General features: G+C 33.9%; 1 protein-coding gene across 1 annotated transcript in view; it reads right to left on the bottom strand.

The window, feature by feature from the left end:
- Positions 1 to 16259, bottom strand: part of CNBD1 (cyclic nucleotide binding domain containing 1) — a 467744-nt gene that overhangs the window by 89359 nt on the left and 362126 nt on the right. The window contains exons 9-10 of the mRNA XM_042924364.1: positions 5897 to 6006; positions 4022 to 4172 (exon numbers count right to left, since the gene is read on the bottom strand). Of these exons, the coding sequence (XP_042780298.1) occupies positions 4022 to 4172; positions 5897 to 6006 (261 nt within the window). The remainder of the gene's footprint in view (positions 1 to 4021; positions 4173 to 5896; positions 6007 to 16259) is intronic.

Here is a 16259-nt window from a genome sequence, read left to right as displayed (position 1 = left end):
ACCAAGAAGGGTGTTTCTTCCTGCTTCTCCATAATTTCTACTGGGAAACCCTGCTCTATCGTCTGTGTGAGAAGATATCTGGTTGTTGAGCACTGCTAATGACTCTAGGTAATCCAGGTGAATTTTGGTGTTTAGGATTAGGACTCTAGTCTACAGATACGAGAACTACATTCTCCAGTTTCTATCAGCAATAAAGCTGCTATTTTGATCTCCCTTCTACTCTATTCTTTTGTGTTGTTCTCATTTGCTTTAGAATTCAGGCAAATAAAAGGAATGCTACCTATTGGGATCTTTTATTTTTTTTTAATTTTTTTAATGTTTATCTTTATTTTTGAGAGACAGAGCTGAGTGGGATATAGACAGAGAGAGAGGGAGACACAGAATCTGAAGCAGGCTCCAGGCTCTGAGCTATCAGCACAGAGCCCGACACAGGGCTCGAACTTGTCAACTGAGAGATCATGACCTGAGCTGAAGTCGGATGCTCAACCAACTGAGCCACCTAGGCGCGCCTGGGCTCTTTTAAATTTCAATATGGTTTTGAGGACTAAGGAAAATGGAACTCAATCAATCAAAATAAGACGCATTATTAATTTCATGATATTTTCATGGGATAAACTAATTCATTAAGAAACAACTACTTTTAAATATCTGCAAGATATTAAAAATATGTGGCTGGTTTTATCATTAACAAAACAGTTCTTCAATATATTTATAACATGCTTAATGGGATAAAATGATATACTGTGAGACAATTATATGAAATATAATATTTTCACTCAAAGCTTTGTCCATGAAAACCCAAAATAAAACAAAAATTTTATTCAAATTAATTTTCATATTTGTTTTAACAACATTCGTAATGAGCAAAAAAGATTCATAAGAGAAAAAAATACTTTTAAGTGTCATACCTTATTTTTAACTTGGAAAATGTATTTTTATATCAAAATTTTATCATACAGCAAAAAACAAAAAACAAAGGAAAGGGAAGCATATTTACTCTGGCAAATTGTGCAAAGGTTTTGGCTCTTCTGATTAACATTGTTATCAAGGAGACACCTGGTTATAACTTGCCTCAGCAAGAAGGAGAAATACTGATGGACTGGGAAATAGATATTTTTGATAGAATGTATTCATAGCTCCTAAAATGTCTAAAAGACCTATCTACAGTAAATAAAAAACTAGTTTCCTAGGCTTTTGATTAAGAGAATCATTATCAGAGATAAAGGTCTTTGGACATTCTTTCCCTTTAAAAACAAACTTTCGGAGAGTCTGTAGCAATGTCATCTTGGAATTGAAATTTTCCTTTTGGGAAAGACAATTTAAATCTATTGTTATCCTTTATTTTTTCAGTCATGAATAGTTGAATGAGATATAATTAAAAACAGTGTTAATTCATTTTTTATATGAAAAGCAATTCTTTTTCATTACAAAAGTAGTATACTTGTTTTAATGGTAGGATAAGAATTTCTGATATCAGTAAAATTAAAATAGTTGGTATTCATAATTTTAATCTAAATGACTTGAGGTATAAGTTCTGAATCTGGACAAAATATATTACCTTCATAAAAATAATCTGATAAACTATATTCCCAGTGGCATTATATAAAAAGAGCATATTTATATTTGCTTAAACTTAATAATATTTGTTTTCATTTTTATTTAGGTGTTCAAGGTAATGTCTGAGAAGCATGTACATAAACTGCAAAACAAATTATTTCCTATCTTCCAAAAGTCAACAACCTAAATGAACAAAGAAATCACTCTTCAAGTATTTTTAAATATTTCAAAACTAATTATTGCATGGCTTCTTTTATGATTATACACAGATAGTTATATATATAATTCTCCAGATAAAGTATTTAACATTTATGTAATCTCTCATGTTTCTTAAATTCTGTTCTACCTATCCCCAGGTAGGTATGGTGAATGCATTGTTCCCTTTAGGTATTTACTAAATATCGTTGATAAACTGGATCATTTAAGCAATGTTGGCCCTTTAATATGATTTATGTGGGAACAAATAGGGTGACTTGTATACTTGAGAAAAGATATGAACTCTAATTTGGTTTTCCAGTAATACATTTACAATTCTAAAAAGAAATAGTATGTTTAACAATATTTGATATTATTAGAAAGCATAGGCAGTGTAATCTACATATGACTGAGGATTCTGTCAGAGCACATTGGTTTTATTTACTTTTTAATGGACCACCTCAAAAATAAACAATTATTCCTAAATACAATGTAATACACCAAATAATAACAATACCATCGTGATTACAAGCTGACATATTCTGGGTTTTGCTCATGTTTATTATTCTATTTTAATGCTTCCATTTCTCATCAACGTGATATTTTTTAAAGCACATTTTACTTTCTCTTAAATTCCTCCCTACGCTATTTTACAGAGATGGATTCATATATCAGATGATAAGGATATGAAAATGCAAAAATAGGGGCGCCTGGATGTCTCAGTCCACTAAGTGTCCCACTTCAGCTCAGGTCATGATCTCAGGGTTCATGAGTTTGAGCCCAGCGTCCGCCTCTGTGCTGTCATGACACCTCAGAGCCTGGAGACTGCTTCAGATTCTGTGTCTCCCTCTCTCTGTGCCCCTACCCCACTAGCACTCTGTCTCTCTAAAATCCATGTAAACACAGACCCACACCATTCAAACCTGTGTTGCTAAAAGGCCAACTGTAAAATATTTTATTTTCTTATAAGTCATGACAAAACAAGCAAAATATAGTCCGTAAGAACATTTCTGTCTAGGAAATGTTTAATTAGGCACACAACATGTCAGCAGTTTTATAACATCAGTCCTAAATGAACAAAACATAGAAGGGAATTTTAAGTATGGACAGCACACATAAAAAATGCAACGAAAGCTTATACTAAGCCATCTATTTTAATTTTAGATTGTCAGGCAGCAAAGAAGATTCTAATACATACTTGAAAGCAGTAATTTCATGTGTGAAATGTTGATTTACATAAATGAGTCCACAGTGTATTTGCCTTGCACCAGTTAACATTATTAGTATAGGAAAAGAAAAACCTAGCCTATAACAAGTGAGAGTATTGTAATTTTAATTGGTGGTTAGTATTTATTTTTAAGTGATATTTACCTTGAGGAGGGTTTCTATTTGAATGTCACAGAAGCAAAGAAAATTAGTCAATGCTATTTCAAATTTATAACTTTTAGGAACAGATATATGGGTTTGAAGTTAAGCAAAATTACAGTTAAGCAAGTAGAGAGTAAATATTTCCTAAAAAACATTTAAAAAAACCTTGAAATGCAAGACAAAGGGATTCAGTCAATCATACATGGATAATCATGAAAGTGTTTCTAATTGACAATGTTTATTTAAAGCAAATTTCTCACTCATGTTAATTTCTATGATTTTTTCCTTTTTTATCTTTTATCTGATGTTTGATATTCTTAGTTTTATTATACAAAAATTTTACCTTTCTTTAATATCTTATTATGTCACTACTTATTAACCCTATTCATTTATCCTTCATAGTCAAGTGCATATACTACTTGAGTATAATGTTTGAAGGACCAAATACAGGTGGCTGCATGAATATTAAAAGATTATTCTTTTAATATTTTCAGAATGCTAGAATTTCAGATAAAGGTTCAAACACCACAAGTCATGATCTTCATATACACTTGATCTAGGTTGTACACTGGAAGATAGTATACCTTGACCTGAACCAGAAACATAGAAGCAATATTTGTAGAGATGACAAACCAAAAGATACTTCATAAAGGAAAGGAATGTTGCCATTAATGGTAATTTGGGAATTAGCAGAAAAAACTGTTAATACATTCTAAAAGTGGCACAGTCAAATCAGACAGACCATGAGGTGTTAAAGGAGGCTATTTACAGGTATACTGCTTATGTAAATAAAATATATACACACATACTTACTTGAGTGTCCTAATATTTCTGTGAAATATATCCATGATTGCCAAAAACTCATCAAATAAAATGGTATAAAAGACATGTATGTACTTACCAAATAGGTCCTTATCTTCAATGATTGCCATCTCAACCTCTTTTCCAGTAACTATTGTGCATGTGAAAGGAACTTGAAGAAGAACACTAATCTCACCAAAGGATTCCTTCTCATTAAGTTTGCCCATACAAACAAGTTTTTGATTTTTTTTCTGTAAAAGATATAGATCATAGATGTTCAATGAAACCAATTTCACACAATGATAAATACTGTTATCATCAGAATTCACTGTTCATAAAACATTTTGGTATATGGTATTTAAAATGCAATTTCATTCAAATCAGAGAAAAGTTATTTACGCATGTAGTTAAACTATATAGAACAGTAGTTAATTGATAGACAACTTCACCATATCTAAGGTAATTGAAAGTACTGTCACTTAGTGATCTATGAATTAATTTTTTAAGTTTGTTTTTAGAAAGAGAGCACAAGTTGGGGGATAAAGGCAAAGGGAGAGAGAAAGAGAGTTTATTTGATATAGGGGTGGATCCCACAACCCTGGGATCATGAACCCAACCAAAATCAAGAGTTGGAAGCTCAACCAACTGAGCCACTCAGGTGCCCCTAATTTTTTAATCCACCAAGATGTCTAGGAAACGTTGAGCTCATTCCCTTTTTCAAGGTCCTAGGATAGCATTTTGTAAATAGAGTTTAGCTTTGAATGTTTTGTGAACTACCATTTGTTAGCTCAGCCCCAGTTGCATGGGTGGACTAACAGAGAATAAAAAAATAAGCACAGATGCCAGGACCAGAACTGATAGAATTAATGGCTGAGATGGAATTCCATGCAGACTTTCTTATTTAAATAAGAAAGAAACATGGAAAGAGAGTTTGATCCAGGGAACTAGCAATTTAGGCCCAAATTAGAAACAGTGGAAGAGGGCCTACAGGTTTTCAGTATGCATATCTCTGGAGGAAAAGGTTGAAAGTCGAAATTATCTTTTCAGAGAGACCTCAACACCATGGAAAACAGGGATGAGTTGATGAGTAGCAAGTTTAAAAAAAAAAAAAAAAAGAATGTAGCTCTCAGAGTATGACATGACAGGGACTCAGAAGAGGTGAAAGACTTTAATAAGTATCCTGGGGTTAAAAGCAATATCTCACTTGAAGAACTGCCATTTATATAAATGGCAAATCCTCACACTAAATATAACTAATATAGCAAAATTCAACTAAGTTTACATATTAAATTGAACTCCATTGAAGACTGCCTGACCAACCAAAAAAAGATTAGTTCCAACTTTTTTTTTTATCACTCTGCATTAGTGTTTTGCCTGTTCTAGAACTTCATAAAACTGGAATTATGCAGCCTGCAGTCTTTTGGGTTTGATGTTTTTGCCCAACCTAATGCTTTGAGATTCATCCATATTCTTGTATGCATCATTAGCTTTCTTTATTGAGGTGTAGCATTCCATTGTATGAATATATTACAATGTTTCTATCCATTCAACTGTTAGTGGACATTTAGATTACTTACAGTTTTTGGCTTATGAAGACTTTGTGAGTCTTTTTGTAGATGTATATTTTTATTTCTCTTGAGTAAATATCTAGAGTAGAATTTCTGGGTCATTTGTTAGGTGTATTTTAGCCAATCTGATATGCTTGAAGTGATACCTTGTTGTGGTTTTAATTTACATTTTTCTGAGGAATAAAGATGTTAAGCATCTCTTACTGTGCTTCTAGTCATTCCTATGTCTTACAACTCAATTTACAACTTATCTTACATTCCTGTATCTTATAATTCAGTGAAAAGAAACAATAAAAAATAGTAAAAAAAATTGAACACAAATTCCACAAGACAAACTAACAACAACTATGCAATAATTAGGTTGTATTAAATTATCATTAAAGAGAATAAATAAGTTTAAAACTTACCACTTTTTTTGGTTGTAGTTTCATAAGTCCTACAATATTTCTATAAATATTACAATATCCAGAATAAATATAAGCCACAAAAGAAATTATCTTCCCACTTTCCACTATCACTGAAAATAAAAGAGACAATTCATTATTTTACACTCTTCTCTATACAAAATTATTTTAGATATGACAATAAAAGATGACATTTAATTCAGTAACTATTAGTGGAAAATTTCTTAATGGATGGCAGTTTATAGGTAGTACTCAGAAAATGACAAATTTACATCTTTTACTTCTATCTGTAACCTAATACATAAGTAAATATTGACAAAACTTTGGCAGTAAAGGCAACAGTATGCTAGTAAACTATCAGGTGGAGGAGACGAAAGTGTGGGACAAGTCCCAATTTTTAGCATTTACTGATTGTTATTGTGTTAATATTCCTACCATGGCTAATTTTAAATTGCTAGTGGCTTAACAACCAGCTCACAAAATCCCTGAATATTTAACTGTTGCCTCCCTGGAGCCTATGCCTTGATCCAGGCCAGGCATTCTACTAAATATAGCAGTGGTTAAAAGCAGTGGCTTTGAGGCCATAATGGTTTGGTTTAAAACTCTACTCTGCCACTTCTTTTTTTTTTTTTTTTTTTTTAGTGTTTATTATTTTTTTTTTTTTTTGAGAGAGACAGAAACAGAGCATGAGCGGGGGAGAAACAGAGACAGAGGCACAAAGTCCGAAGCAGGCTCCAGGCTCTGAGCTGTCATGATAGCACAGAGCCAGATGCGGGGCTCAAACTCACAGATCCTGAGATTATGACCTGAGCCCAAGTTGGACGCTGAACCAACTGAGCCACCCAGGTGCCCTTGCCACTTCTTAAGCGACCTTAGATAAATTATAGAACTTCTCTTAAGCTTTAAGTTTTTCATCTTTAAGATAGAAAAATTGGGAGTTGCAGTTCTATACTCGACACATGGTAATTAAGTGTATATAAAGTACTTAACCCTAAGTTTTGGCATATAGTATTGCATAACAAATCATTTAATTATTATTATCATCACTATTTTCTCAAATTTGTGAAGCCACCCTAAGGCCAAGATATACTTGAAGGTGAACTGGATAATACCTTTACAAATATCAATGGGTTACAAAGCAATATAAATTAAAAGACATCTGACCTAAGTAATGTTAAGTTATCAATAAAATATAATTTAAATAATAAAATAGACTGAATTTATATGTATTAAAGTTACTATTTCAAATTGACTTTCAGATTTGTTGATTTTAAAACATATCAATATTTTTTTCTGAAAATCCCAAACAAAAGTGATAACATAAATATAAAGATATATGTGTATCTTTCTTGCGATTTTATAAAGTAGACAATTAAAAAGTATTTTCAATTACTCAAAAGCATTCATTTCATAGAGTATATATCAGCACAAGGAAAAATATTGGTGTTATTGAAAACTAGCTAGAGAATAGCATAGCTCTTTAAAAATTATGGTTAAAAAAGAACAAGGTGACAATGGTAAACATAATTTACCATAGGCAAAAAAAATGAATGCCAGTTTACAATGGAAAATACTTTACTATAAATCAAGTAGCGTTTCAATTATTTTGCTGACATGTTTATGAGAATATGTTATCTCCCTTTACTCACATAATATTCAGAGCTCAAAATTTATAATTAAAAAATTAAAAGGTTATTCTACTGTCACCAATCATTTATTTTGCTTAAATAAAAATTTATGGTAACACTTCTGCTGTCTTATACTGTGTTTCTTACAGCCAAACATTGATATTATAAATTTATCTTAAGATATAAAAGTAAAGTATGTTTGTAGAATTATTTGTAAATTGCATAGACAAGAAGAAATTTTCTCATAGATTCTATTCTGAAAAGCAGAGTACTTTCTACCAAAAGGCTATATGATAATAGAGGAAAGGTTATATGATACTAGAGCCTATCACATAACTGTTCTACTTCTTTTGGTCAATCAGTAGGATATAAAGGGAGGCATGGAGGGCGCCTGGGTGGCTAACGTTGGCCAAGGGCACCTGGGTGGCCTTGGTTAAGCATCCGACTTTGGCTCAGGAATGGAATCGTGGCCACAGAGAGCACTATGGCATCCATTTAGGACTGACTTATTTTGTCTTGAGTACAGTTGTCATTTTCCAAAGTGATTTTACCACCCTGTTAAGTTACATCTTTGGATTGTAAATGGATCAAGGAATTCAGTATTGCAAATCGAGGGATTAATGACCCTGTTACTATGTTTGTTTTTTTCATTTTCTTTGTGTTGACTTTTTAAAAATATATGAAAAATCTAGCTTGTTTTATTGGCTTTTGGTAAGGTACTGTTTTTTTTTACTATCTTGTCCAGTACTTGAAAGAAGGAACTATTTATAATTCCCACTGTATATTTATAGTAAGAACACATTGTATTCTAAAAATATTTTAAATTTAAAGTTCTTAACCATCCTCAGTTTATATAAAACAAAATGACACTAAAATTAAAATAAAATTTTTGACATAGAGAGAGAGAGAGACAGGCATGAGCAGGGGAAGGGCAAAAAGAGAGGAAGACACAGAATCTGAAGCAGGCTCCAGGCTCTGAGCTGTCAGCACAGAGCCCGATGCAGTGGTTCAAACTCTTCAACCTTGACATCATGACCTGAGCTGAGGTTGGACGCTTAACCAACTGAGCCACTCAGACACCCCCAAAACGACACCAAAAATTTTAATCTAGAAAAAATATCTGGAGCCTGTTTTATATTCTTTGTCTCCCTTTCTCTCTGCCCCTTCACCCCCTCTCTGTCTGTCTCTCACTCTCAAAAATACATAAACCTAAAAAGAAAAGAAAATTTAAGAAAATAAAAATAAAGGGAGGCATGGAGCCTCCTGGCAATTGTTATAAGAAAAGGATAAAGTTAAACAGACACTAAAGAAGCCCATTATTTTAAACTTCCAGAGCTGCACTACTGCAAATCTTTTCTTGAAAGTCAAGCCCTGTATAGATCATAGAGAAGCATATATAATATCAAAGAAGATAAAGACCATGGAAATTGTTCATCGTTGAAGGCAAGGCAACAATGGAAAAGCTGAACCACTACAGCAAAATCTATGAGGCAGTCTCATTCCATAGAGGGGGATATTTGCTACCTGCATAATGTGTATGGTCTTTATAATAATCATAGCAAATGTTTATCTTAATGAAGACAATCTAGAAAAACCATTTTCATCTAGGTAAGAGTCTGAATTTAATATATTACAAAAATTTGTATCACCACTTAAGTAAGAAATTTTAAATACAACTATTTTGACTAGAAAAAGAATCATGCAAATTACCTGTAAAGACTTAACTATCCCTCCCCACCCCCATTATGTTTCCTAATTTTACTTATTTGGCCTTGGATCCTGCTTCCCATTACAAAGAATTTATGTCAGTGAGGTCAAGATTAATGTTCTTATCTCTATACCCTTTCCTCTTGGGTTACATAGAAAATGACAAACAACATAGAAATATCCAGGGGCACCTGGGTGGCTCAGTCGGTTAAGTGTCTGACTTTGGCTCATCATGATCTCATGATTCTGAGTTTTGAGTCTCACGTTGGGCTCTGTGCTGACAGCTCAGAGCCTGGAGCCTGCTTTGGATTCTGTGTCTCCCTCTCTCTCTGTCCTTCCCCCACTCACACTGTCTCTCTCTGTCTCCCAAAAAAGGAATAAATGTTAAAAAATTTTAAAAAAAGAAAAAAGAAATATCCAAAGGATTATAACACAATATTAAGTGAAAAGATCTAGTCATGAATTACATAGATGAAATTTTATTATTATATAAAGGTTATATTCATTGATGTTCAGGAATTAAAGTTGATTTCTATTTAAAAATTATATTTTGAAGCTCCTCATCAAAAACTCAGGCACATATTCTAAAACTGGAAATCACTAGACCATTATGAAAAATCAAATTTGATATTACTTAAGGTAAATAAGATAGAAAAAAAAGCAGAAGGATTCACAGAAACTAAGTATTAGGCATTGTTCTTTTTATTTCTGTTGTTTATTACATGCTAGGGACTAGTTATAAGTCCAATAAAACTATTTTTTTCCAATTGTCACATCAGAAGTCATGAGAAGAATAATTCCTTACTGGCTATTGGTATTTTTTTCTGAACAGCATTTCATTTCAAAACTAACACTGTTCCGTGCAGTTATTGTTTCATAGTTCATTGATCTCTCTCCTCATTTTATTATTTTTCAAATTTTATTTGGGCTTGCTTTCTTTTTCCTAAACCTTTGGTGTCAAATGCCTAGATCATTCACTTTTCTTTTTTCTTGATTTCTGATGTATTCAACATCACACATTTTTTTATCTACTGATTTAACTATGTTTCACATATTTTAAAGTAAAGTGATTTTATTATTATATGGTTGACAGTTTTCTTAATAGCCTTTAATCAGTGGGGTACAATAATATATAACTTTCCAAACAATTAGGACTGTACTTTTGCTGTCCTTTTAAAAACAATTCTAAGGTTTGTTTATCTTGCCCTTGACTCTATGTGAACACTATGTATAATGTATTTTTGTAAATATTTCTTACGTCTTATATGCAGCAGGGGGCACAGCTCTTGGATATGGAATTTTACATATATCTAATGGCGTGAATTCTTTATTTGTAACGTTCAGTTTCTAGTTGTCCCTAATTTTAATCTATTCAGTCTACCAGTTCCTGAGAAGACTGTATATAAAGAGTTAACTTCAATGATTATGGCACTTGTTTCTTGCTATAAACATATCAGTTATTTCTCTATATACTTTGAGGCTTTTTGATGTATTCATGTTCCTAAAGGTCACACTTCTCACTCTCATTCTTACTAATATATTATGCCTTATTTACCACGATATTTTCATTGAATCCTATCTCGTATGTTAAGATTTTTCCATCAGCTTAGCACACATAGTTTAAAATAAATGCTTCATGTCATTTAAATTATTCTGTGGTATGATTTCCTTTTTAAATTACTTCTTATTTTATACTTTCAATATTTTCTAGTGAACTTTCCACTTCACTATGTGTAGATAAACATTATTTTTAAGACCCCATGGTGTAGAGGTACCATAATTTAGAGAAATGCAATAATTTTTTTCTAAATTTAAGCTTTTAAATGGTTCCAAGTTTTGCTAGTTAAAAATATGCTACAATAAATTTCCTTTATGAACATTTACAGGTAGGTGAAAAATTTTCTATAAATTAAAATTTTTAGCTAACAAACACATGAAAAGATACTCAACATCAGTCATCATCAGGGAGATATAAATTAAAACCACAATGAGATATCACCTCACATCAGTCATACTGGCTAAAATTAATGACACAGGAAACAACAAGTGTTGGTGAGGATGTGGAGAAAGGGGAACCCTCTCACACTGCTGGTAGGAATGCAAACTGTTGTAGCCACTCTGGAAAACAATATGGAGGTTCCTTAAAAAGTTAAAAATAGAACTACCCTACAACCGGCAATTGTGCTAATAAGTATTTATTTACCCAAAGGATACAAAAATATGGATTCAGGGGTGCCTGGTTGGCTCAGTTGGTTGAGCATCCGACTTTGGCTCAGGTCATAATCTCTCAGTTCGTGAGTTCGAGCCCCGTGTCAGGCTCTGAGCTGTCAGCACAGCTGTCAGCAGATCTGAGCCTGCTTCAGATTCTGTGTCCCCCTCTCTCTCTGCCCCACCCCTGCTTGTGCTCTGTCTCTCTCTGTCTTTCAAAAATGAATAAGCATTAAAAAAATTTCAAAAATATGGATTCAAAGGGGCACATGCACCCTGATGTTTATAGCAGCCTTATCAACAATAGCCAAATTATAGGAAAAGCCCAAATGTCCATCTACTGATGAATGGATAAGGAAGTTATTTATATGATGGACTACTACCCAGCCATAAAAAAGAATGAAATCTTGCCATGTGCAATGTTGTGGATGGAGCTAGAGTGTGTTATGCTAAGTGAAATGTCAGCCAGAGAAATTAAAAATACAATATGATTTCACTCATACATGGAGTTTAAGAAACAAAACAGATGAACATTGGGGGGATAAAAAGAGAGAGAGGCAGAGAGGAGCCAAGATGACAGAACAGCATGGAAGTTTTTTGTGGGTCTCGCGTCCATGAAATACAGCCAGACAAACACTAAACCATCTTACAAACCTAGAAAACTGAATGGAGGATTAACACGATAATCTGCACAACCTGAACCACAGAATTCAGCAGGTACATGGCATAGAGAGGTGAACTTGGGGAGAAAGAAGCTGGTGGTGGGCAAGGAGCTGCTTTTGCAGGCAGAGAGAAGACGGAGACTGGGGGTGGAGGGAGAATATGGAAAAAGCACCCCTCCCCAAACATAGCTGGAGAGAAAGTGAAAAATTGGAAACAGCCACAGGGACTAAACTAAAAAGGGAGAAAGGAGAAAGGAGAGGGTTTAAATTCCATCAAGACTGTAAACAAGGGGAGAGCAAATGCTGCAACTCCGCAGCTCCATACCTGGTGGTGCTCTGGTGGGAAGGGTGAATCCCCAGGAACAGAGTGGGGTTCGGGAGGTTATCAGGCCACATGGGGAAAAGCAGTTCCACTGCTGGAAGGACATTTGGTAGAGGCTGTTGAAGCCACCTGGTCCCAGCAGACCCCAGAAAACGGCCACATTCGCTGGTACTGGGACAAGGTGGCAACGTACAGGGTGAAGCCTGGTGCCAGATGTGTGTTGTGATTTTCCATAATCCCTGAAAAGCTGCTGCTACACTGTCTTGCAAACTTTTTCTGGGGCGGCTGGCACCTGGCCACAGTCTCAGGGCACTGGCAGCAGCAGGGTCCTGCAAGTGTTCCTGGGTACAGCTGGCATTTGGCCATTGCTTGCTGAGATCCTCTGCAGAGGGGCGGAATGGGTCAAAGCCGCAGTCCTTTAGAAGTAAGGGGCCGGGGAAAACAGCCGTATCCGAGGCAAAACTCAGGAGACAGGTAGTGCCTGGGGCTTGGTCACAGATAGTGAAGAAGCGGGGAGGACACGAAAGCTGAAGACAGAGGACGGGTGTGCAATTGCTGATCAGGGAGAACAGAGTTACGATACTAGAGACTGGGTAGCTGTGTGATGCCATTTTCACCGCACCCGTGCATGCACATATGCACCTATGGGCACCCCAACAATCCACCCCAGTAGGCTACCAGTGCCATCTAGTGGAGAACGGAGCCATTACACTGAGCCTTGCCCAACTGGGCCAACCTTGCTCTTCAAGAACACAAGTCTCACCACCTACTTTGTTTATGGACTATAAAGCACTTCATAGTCTGACTTCTACAGGAAAACAGAATAGTTTCAGTACTATTTCAATCTGTTAGTAGGTCCATCTATTCAATTTTCTTTCTTTCTTTTTCTCTTTTACACTACTTTTCTTTTTTGTGAATACAGAAAGAGAAAAAACTCATTTTTACTTTCAATTTTTATAAAAAATATTTTTCTTTAATTTTTTTACTGTATTTTTTACTTTTGTGAAAAATTTTCAAATTCTATCTTACTTCCATCATTTTATTTTAGTCTACTTCAGTGTATTCACCTTTTCATATTTTCAAACGATTTCCTTTTCTTCTTTGTTCATTTTCTTTTTTCTCTTTTTCGTTTCTTTTATTTTTCTTGAATGCAGAAAGAGAAAAACTTAACTTTTACTTTCAATTTCTATTAAAAATATTTTTCTTTATTTTTTAACTATATTTTTTGCTTTTATGTAAATTTTTTAAAATTCTATTTTACTTCCATCATTTTATTTTAGTCTACTACAGTGTATTGACTTTTTCAAATTTTCAAACGATTTCTTTTTTCTTTTCTCTTTTTTCATTTATTTTCTTTTTCTTGAATACAGAAAGAGAAAAATTCATTTTTATTTTTAATTTTTATTATAAATATGTTTCCTTAATTTTTCGTTTTTATTTTATTTTTTTTTAATTTTAATTTTTCTACCTCATTAATTCCTTTTCTCCCTTCAAAATAGCAAAACAAAGGAATTCACCCCAAAAGAAAGAGCACAAATAAACAACAGCCAGGGATTTAACCAACACAGATACAAGCAAGATATCTGAACCAGAACTTAGAATCATGATAATAAGAATACTAGCTGGAGTCAAAGATAGATTAGAATCCCTTTCTGCAGAGATAAAAGAAGTAAAAAATAGTCAGAATGGAATTAAAAATGCTATAACTGAGCTGCAACCACAGATGGATGCAGCAGCAGCAAGGATGGATGAGGCAGAACAGAGAATCAGCGATATAGAGGATAAACTTATAGAGAATATGAAGCAGAAAAGAGAGGGAGATAAGGGAAAAGAGCACGATTTAAGAATTAGAGAAATCAGTGACTCATTAAAAAGGAACAACATCAGAATCATGGGGGTCCCAGAAGAGGAAGAGAGAGAAATAGAGATAGAAGGGTTATGTGAGCAAATCATAGCAGAAACTTTCCTCACCTGGGGAAAGGCACAGACATCAAAATCCAGGAAACACAGAGGACCCCCATTAGATTCAACGAAAACTGACCATCAACAAGACATATCATAGTCAAATTCACAAAATACTCAGGCAAGGAGAGAATCATGAAAGCAGCAAGGGAAAAAAAAAGTTCTTAACCTACAAGGGAGGACAGATCAGGTTTTCAGCAGACCTATCCACAGAAACTTGGCAGGCCAGAAAGGAGTGGCAGGATATATTCAATGTGCTGAATCAGAAAAATATGCAGCCAAGAATTCTTTATCCAGCAAGGCTGTCATTGAAAATAGAAGGAGAGGTAAAACATTTCCCAGACAAACAAAAATTAAAGGAGTTTGGGACCACTAAATCAGCCCTGCAAGAAATTTTAAGGGGGACTCTCTGAGGGGAGAAAAGATGAAAAAAAAAATATATATATATACACACATCTATGTGTATATACATACATATATATATATACACACCTATATACATATATATACATATAGGTGTATATATATATATATATGTGTGTGTATATATATGTATATAGGTGTGTATATATATATGTGTGTGTATATATATGTATATAGGTGTGTATATATATATATGTGTGTGTATATATATATATATATACACACACATATGTGTATATGTATGTGTGTATATATGTGTATACACACATATATGTGTATATATATGTGTATATATGTGTATACACACATATATATGTGTGTGTATATATATGTGTGTATGTATATGTATATGTATATACATGTGTATATATATGTATATGTGTGTGTGTGTGTGTATATATATATATATATATATATATATATATATATATATACATATGTAAATACCCAAAGCAACAAAGATTAGAAAGGACCAGAGAATACCACCAGAAACTCCAACTCTACAAGCATCATAATGGCAATAAATTCATATCTTTCAGTACTCACTCTAAACATCAATGGATTCAATGTTCCAATCAAAAGACATAGGGTAACAGAATGGATAAGGAAACAAGATCTATATATATGCTGTTTACAAAAGACCCACTTTAGACCTAAAGACACCTTCAGATTGAAAATAAGGGGATGGAGAACCATCTATCATGCTAATGGTCAACAAAGGAAGGCCGGAGTAGCCATACTTGTATCAGACAATCTAGACTTTAAAATAAAGACTGTATCAAGAGATGCAGAAGGGCATTATATCATAATCAAGGGGTCTGTCCACCAAGAAGTCCTAACAATTGTAAACATTTATGCGCGAAATGTGGAGCACAAAAATACATAAATCAATTAATCAGAAAAATAAAGAAACTCACTGATAATAATACCATAATAGTAGGGGACTTCAACACCCCACTCACACCAATGGACAGAACATCTAATCAAAAAATCAACAAGGAAAGAATAGTTTTGAATGACACACTGGACCAGATGGACTTAAAAGATATATTCAGAACATTTCATACTAAAGCAGCAGAGTATACATTCTTCTCCAGTATACATGGAATGTTCTCCAGAATAGACCATATCCTGGGACACAAATCAGCCCTAAGTAAGTAAAAAAAGATTGAGATCATACCGTGCATATTTTCACAATGCTATGAAACTCGAAATCAACCACAAGAAAAAATTTGGAAAGGTAACAAATACTTGGAGACTGAAGAACACCTTACTAAAGAATGAATGGGCTAACCAAGAGGTTAAAAAGGAAAGTAAAAAGTACATGGAAGTCAATGAAAATGATACCACCACAACCCAAAACCTCGGGGACACAGCAAAGGCAGTCAAAAGAGGAAACTATAGCAATCCAGGCCTTCCTAAAGAAGGAAGAAAGATCTCAGATATACAACCTA

The sequence above is a fragment of the Panthera leo genome, chromosome F2 (assembly GCF_018350215.1).
Source record: "Panthera leo isolate Ple1 chromosome F2, P.leo_Ple1_pat1.1, whole genome shotgun sequence".
NCBI classification, from domain to species: domain Eukaryota; kingdom Metazoa; phylum Chordata; class Mammalia; order Carnivora; family Felidae; genus Panthera; species Panthera leo.
The sequence above is the reverse complement of the archived record's forward strand: the minus strand, read 5'-3'. Positions and strand labels throughout refer to the sequence as shown.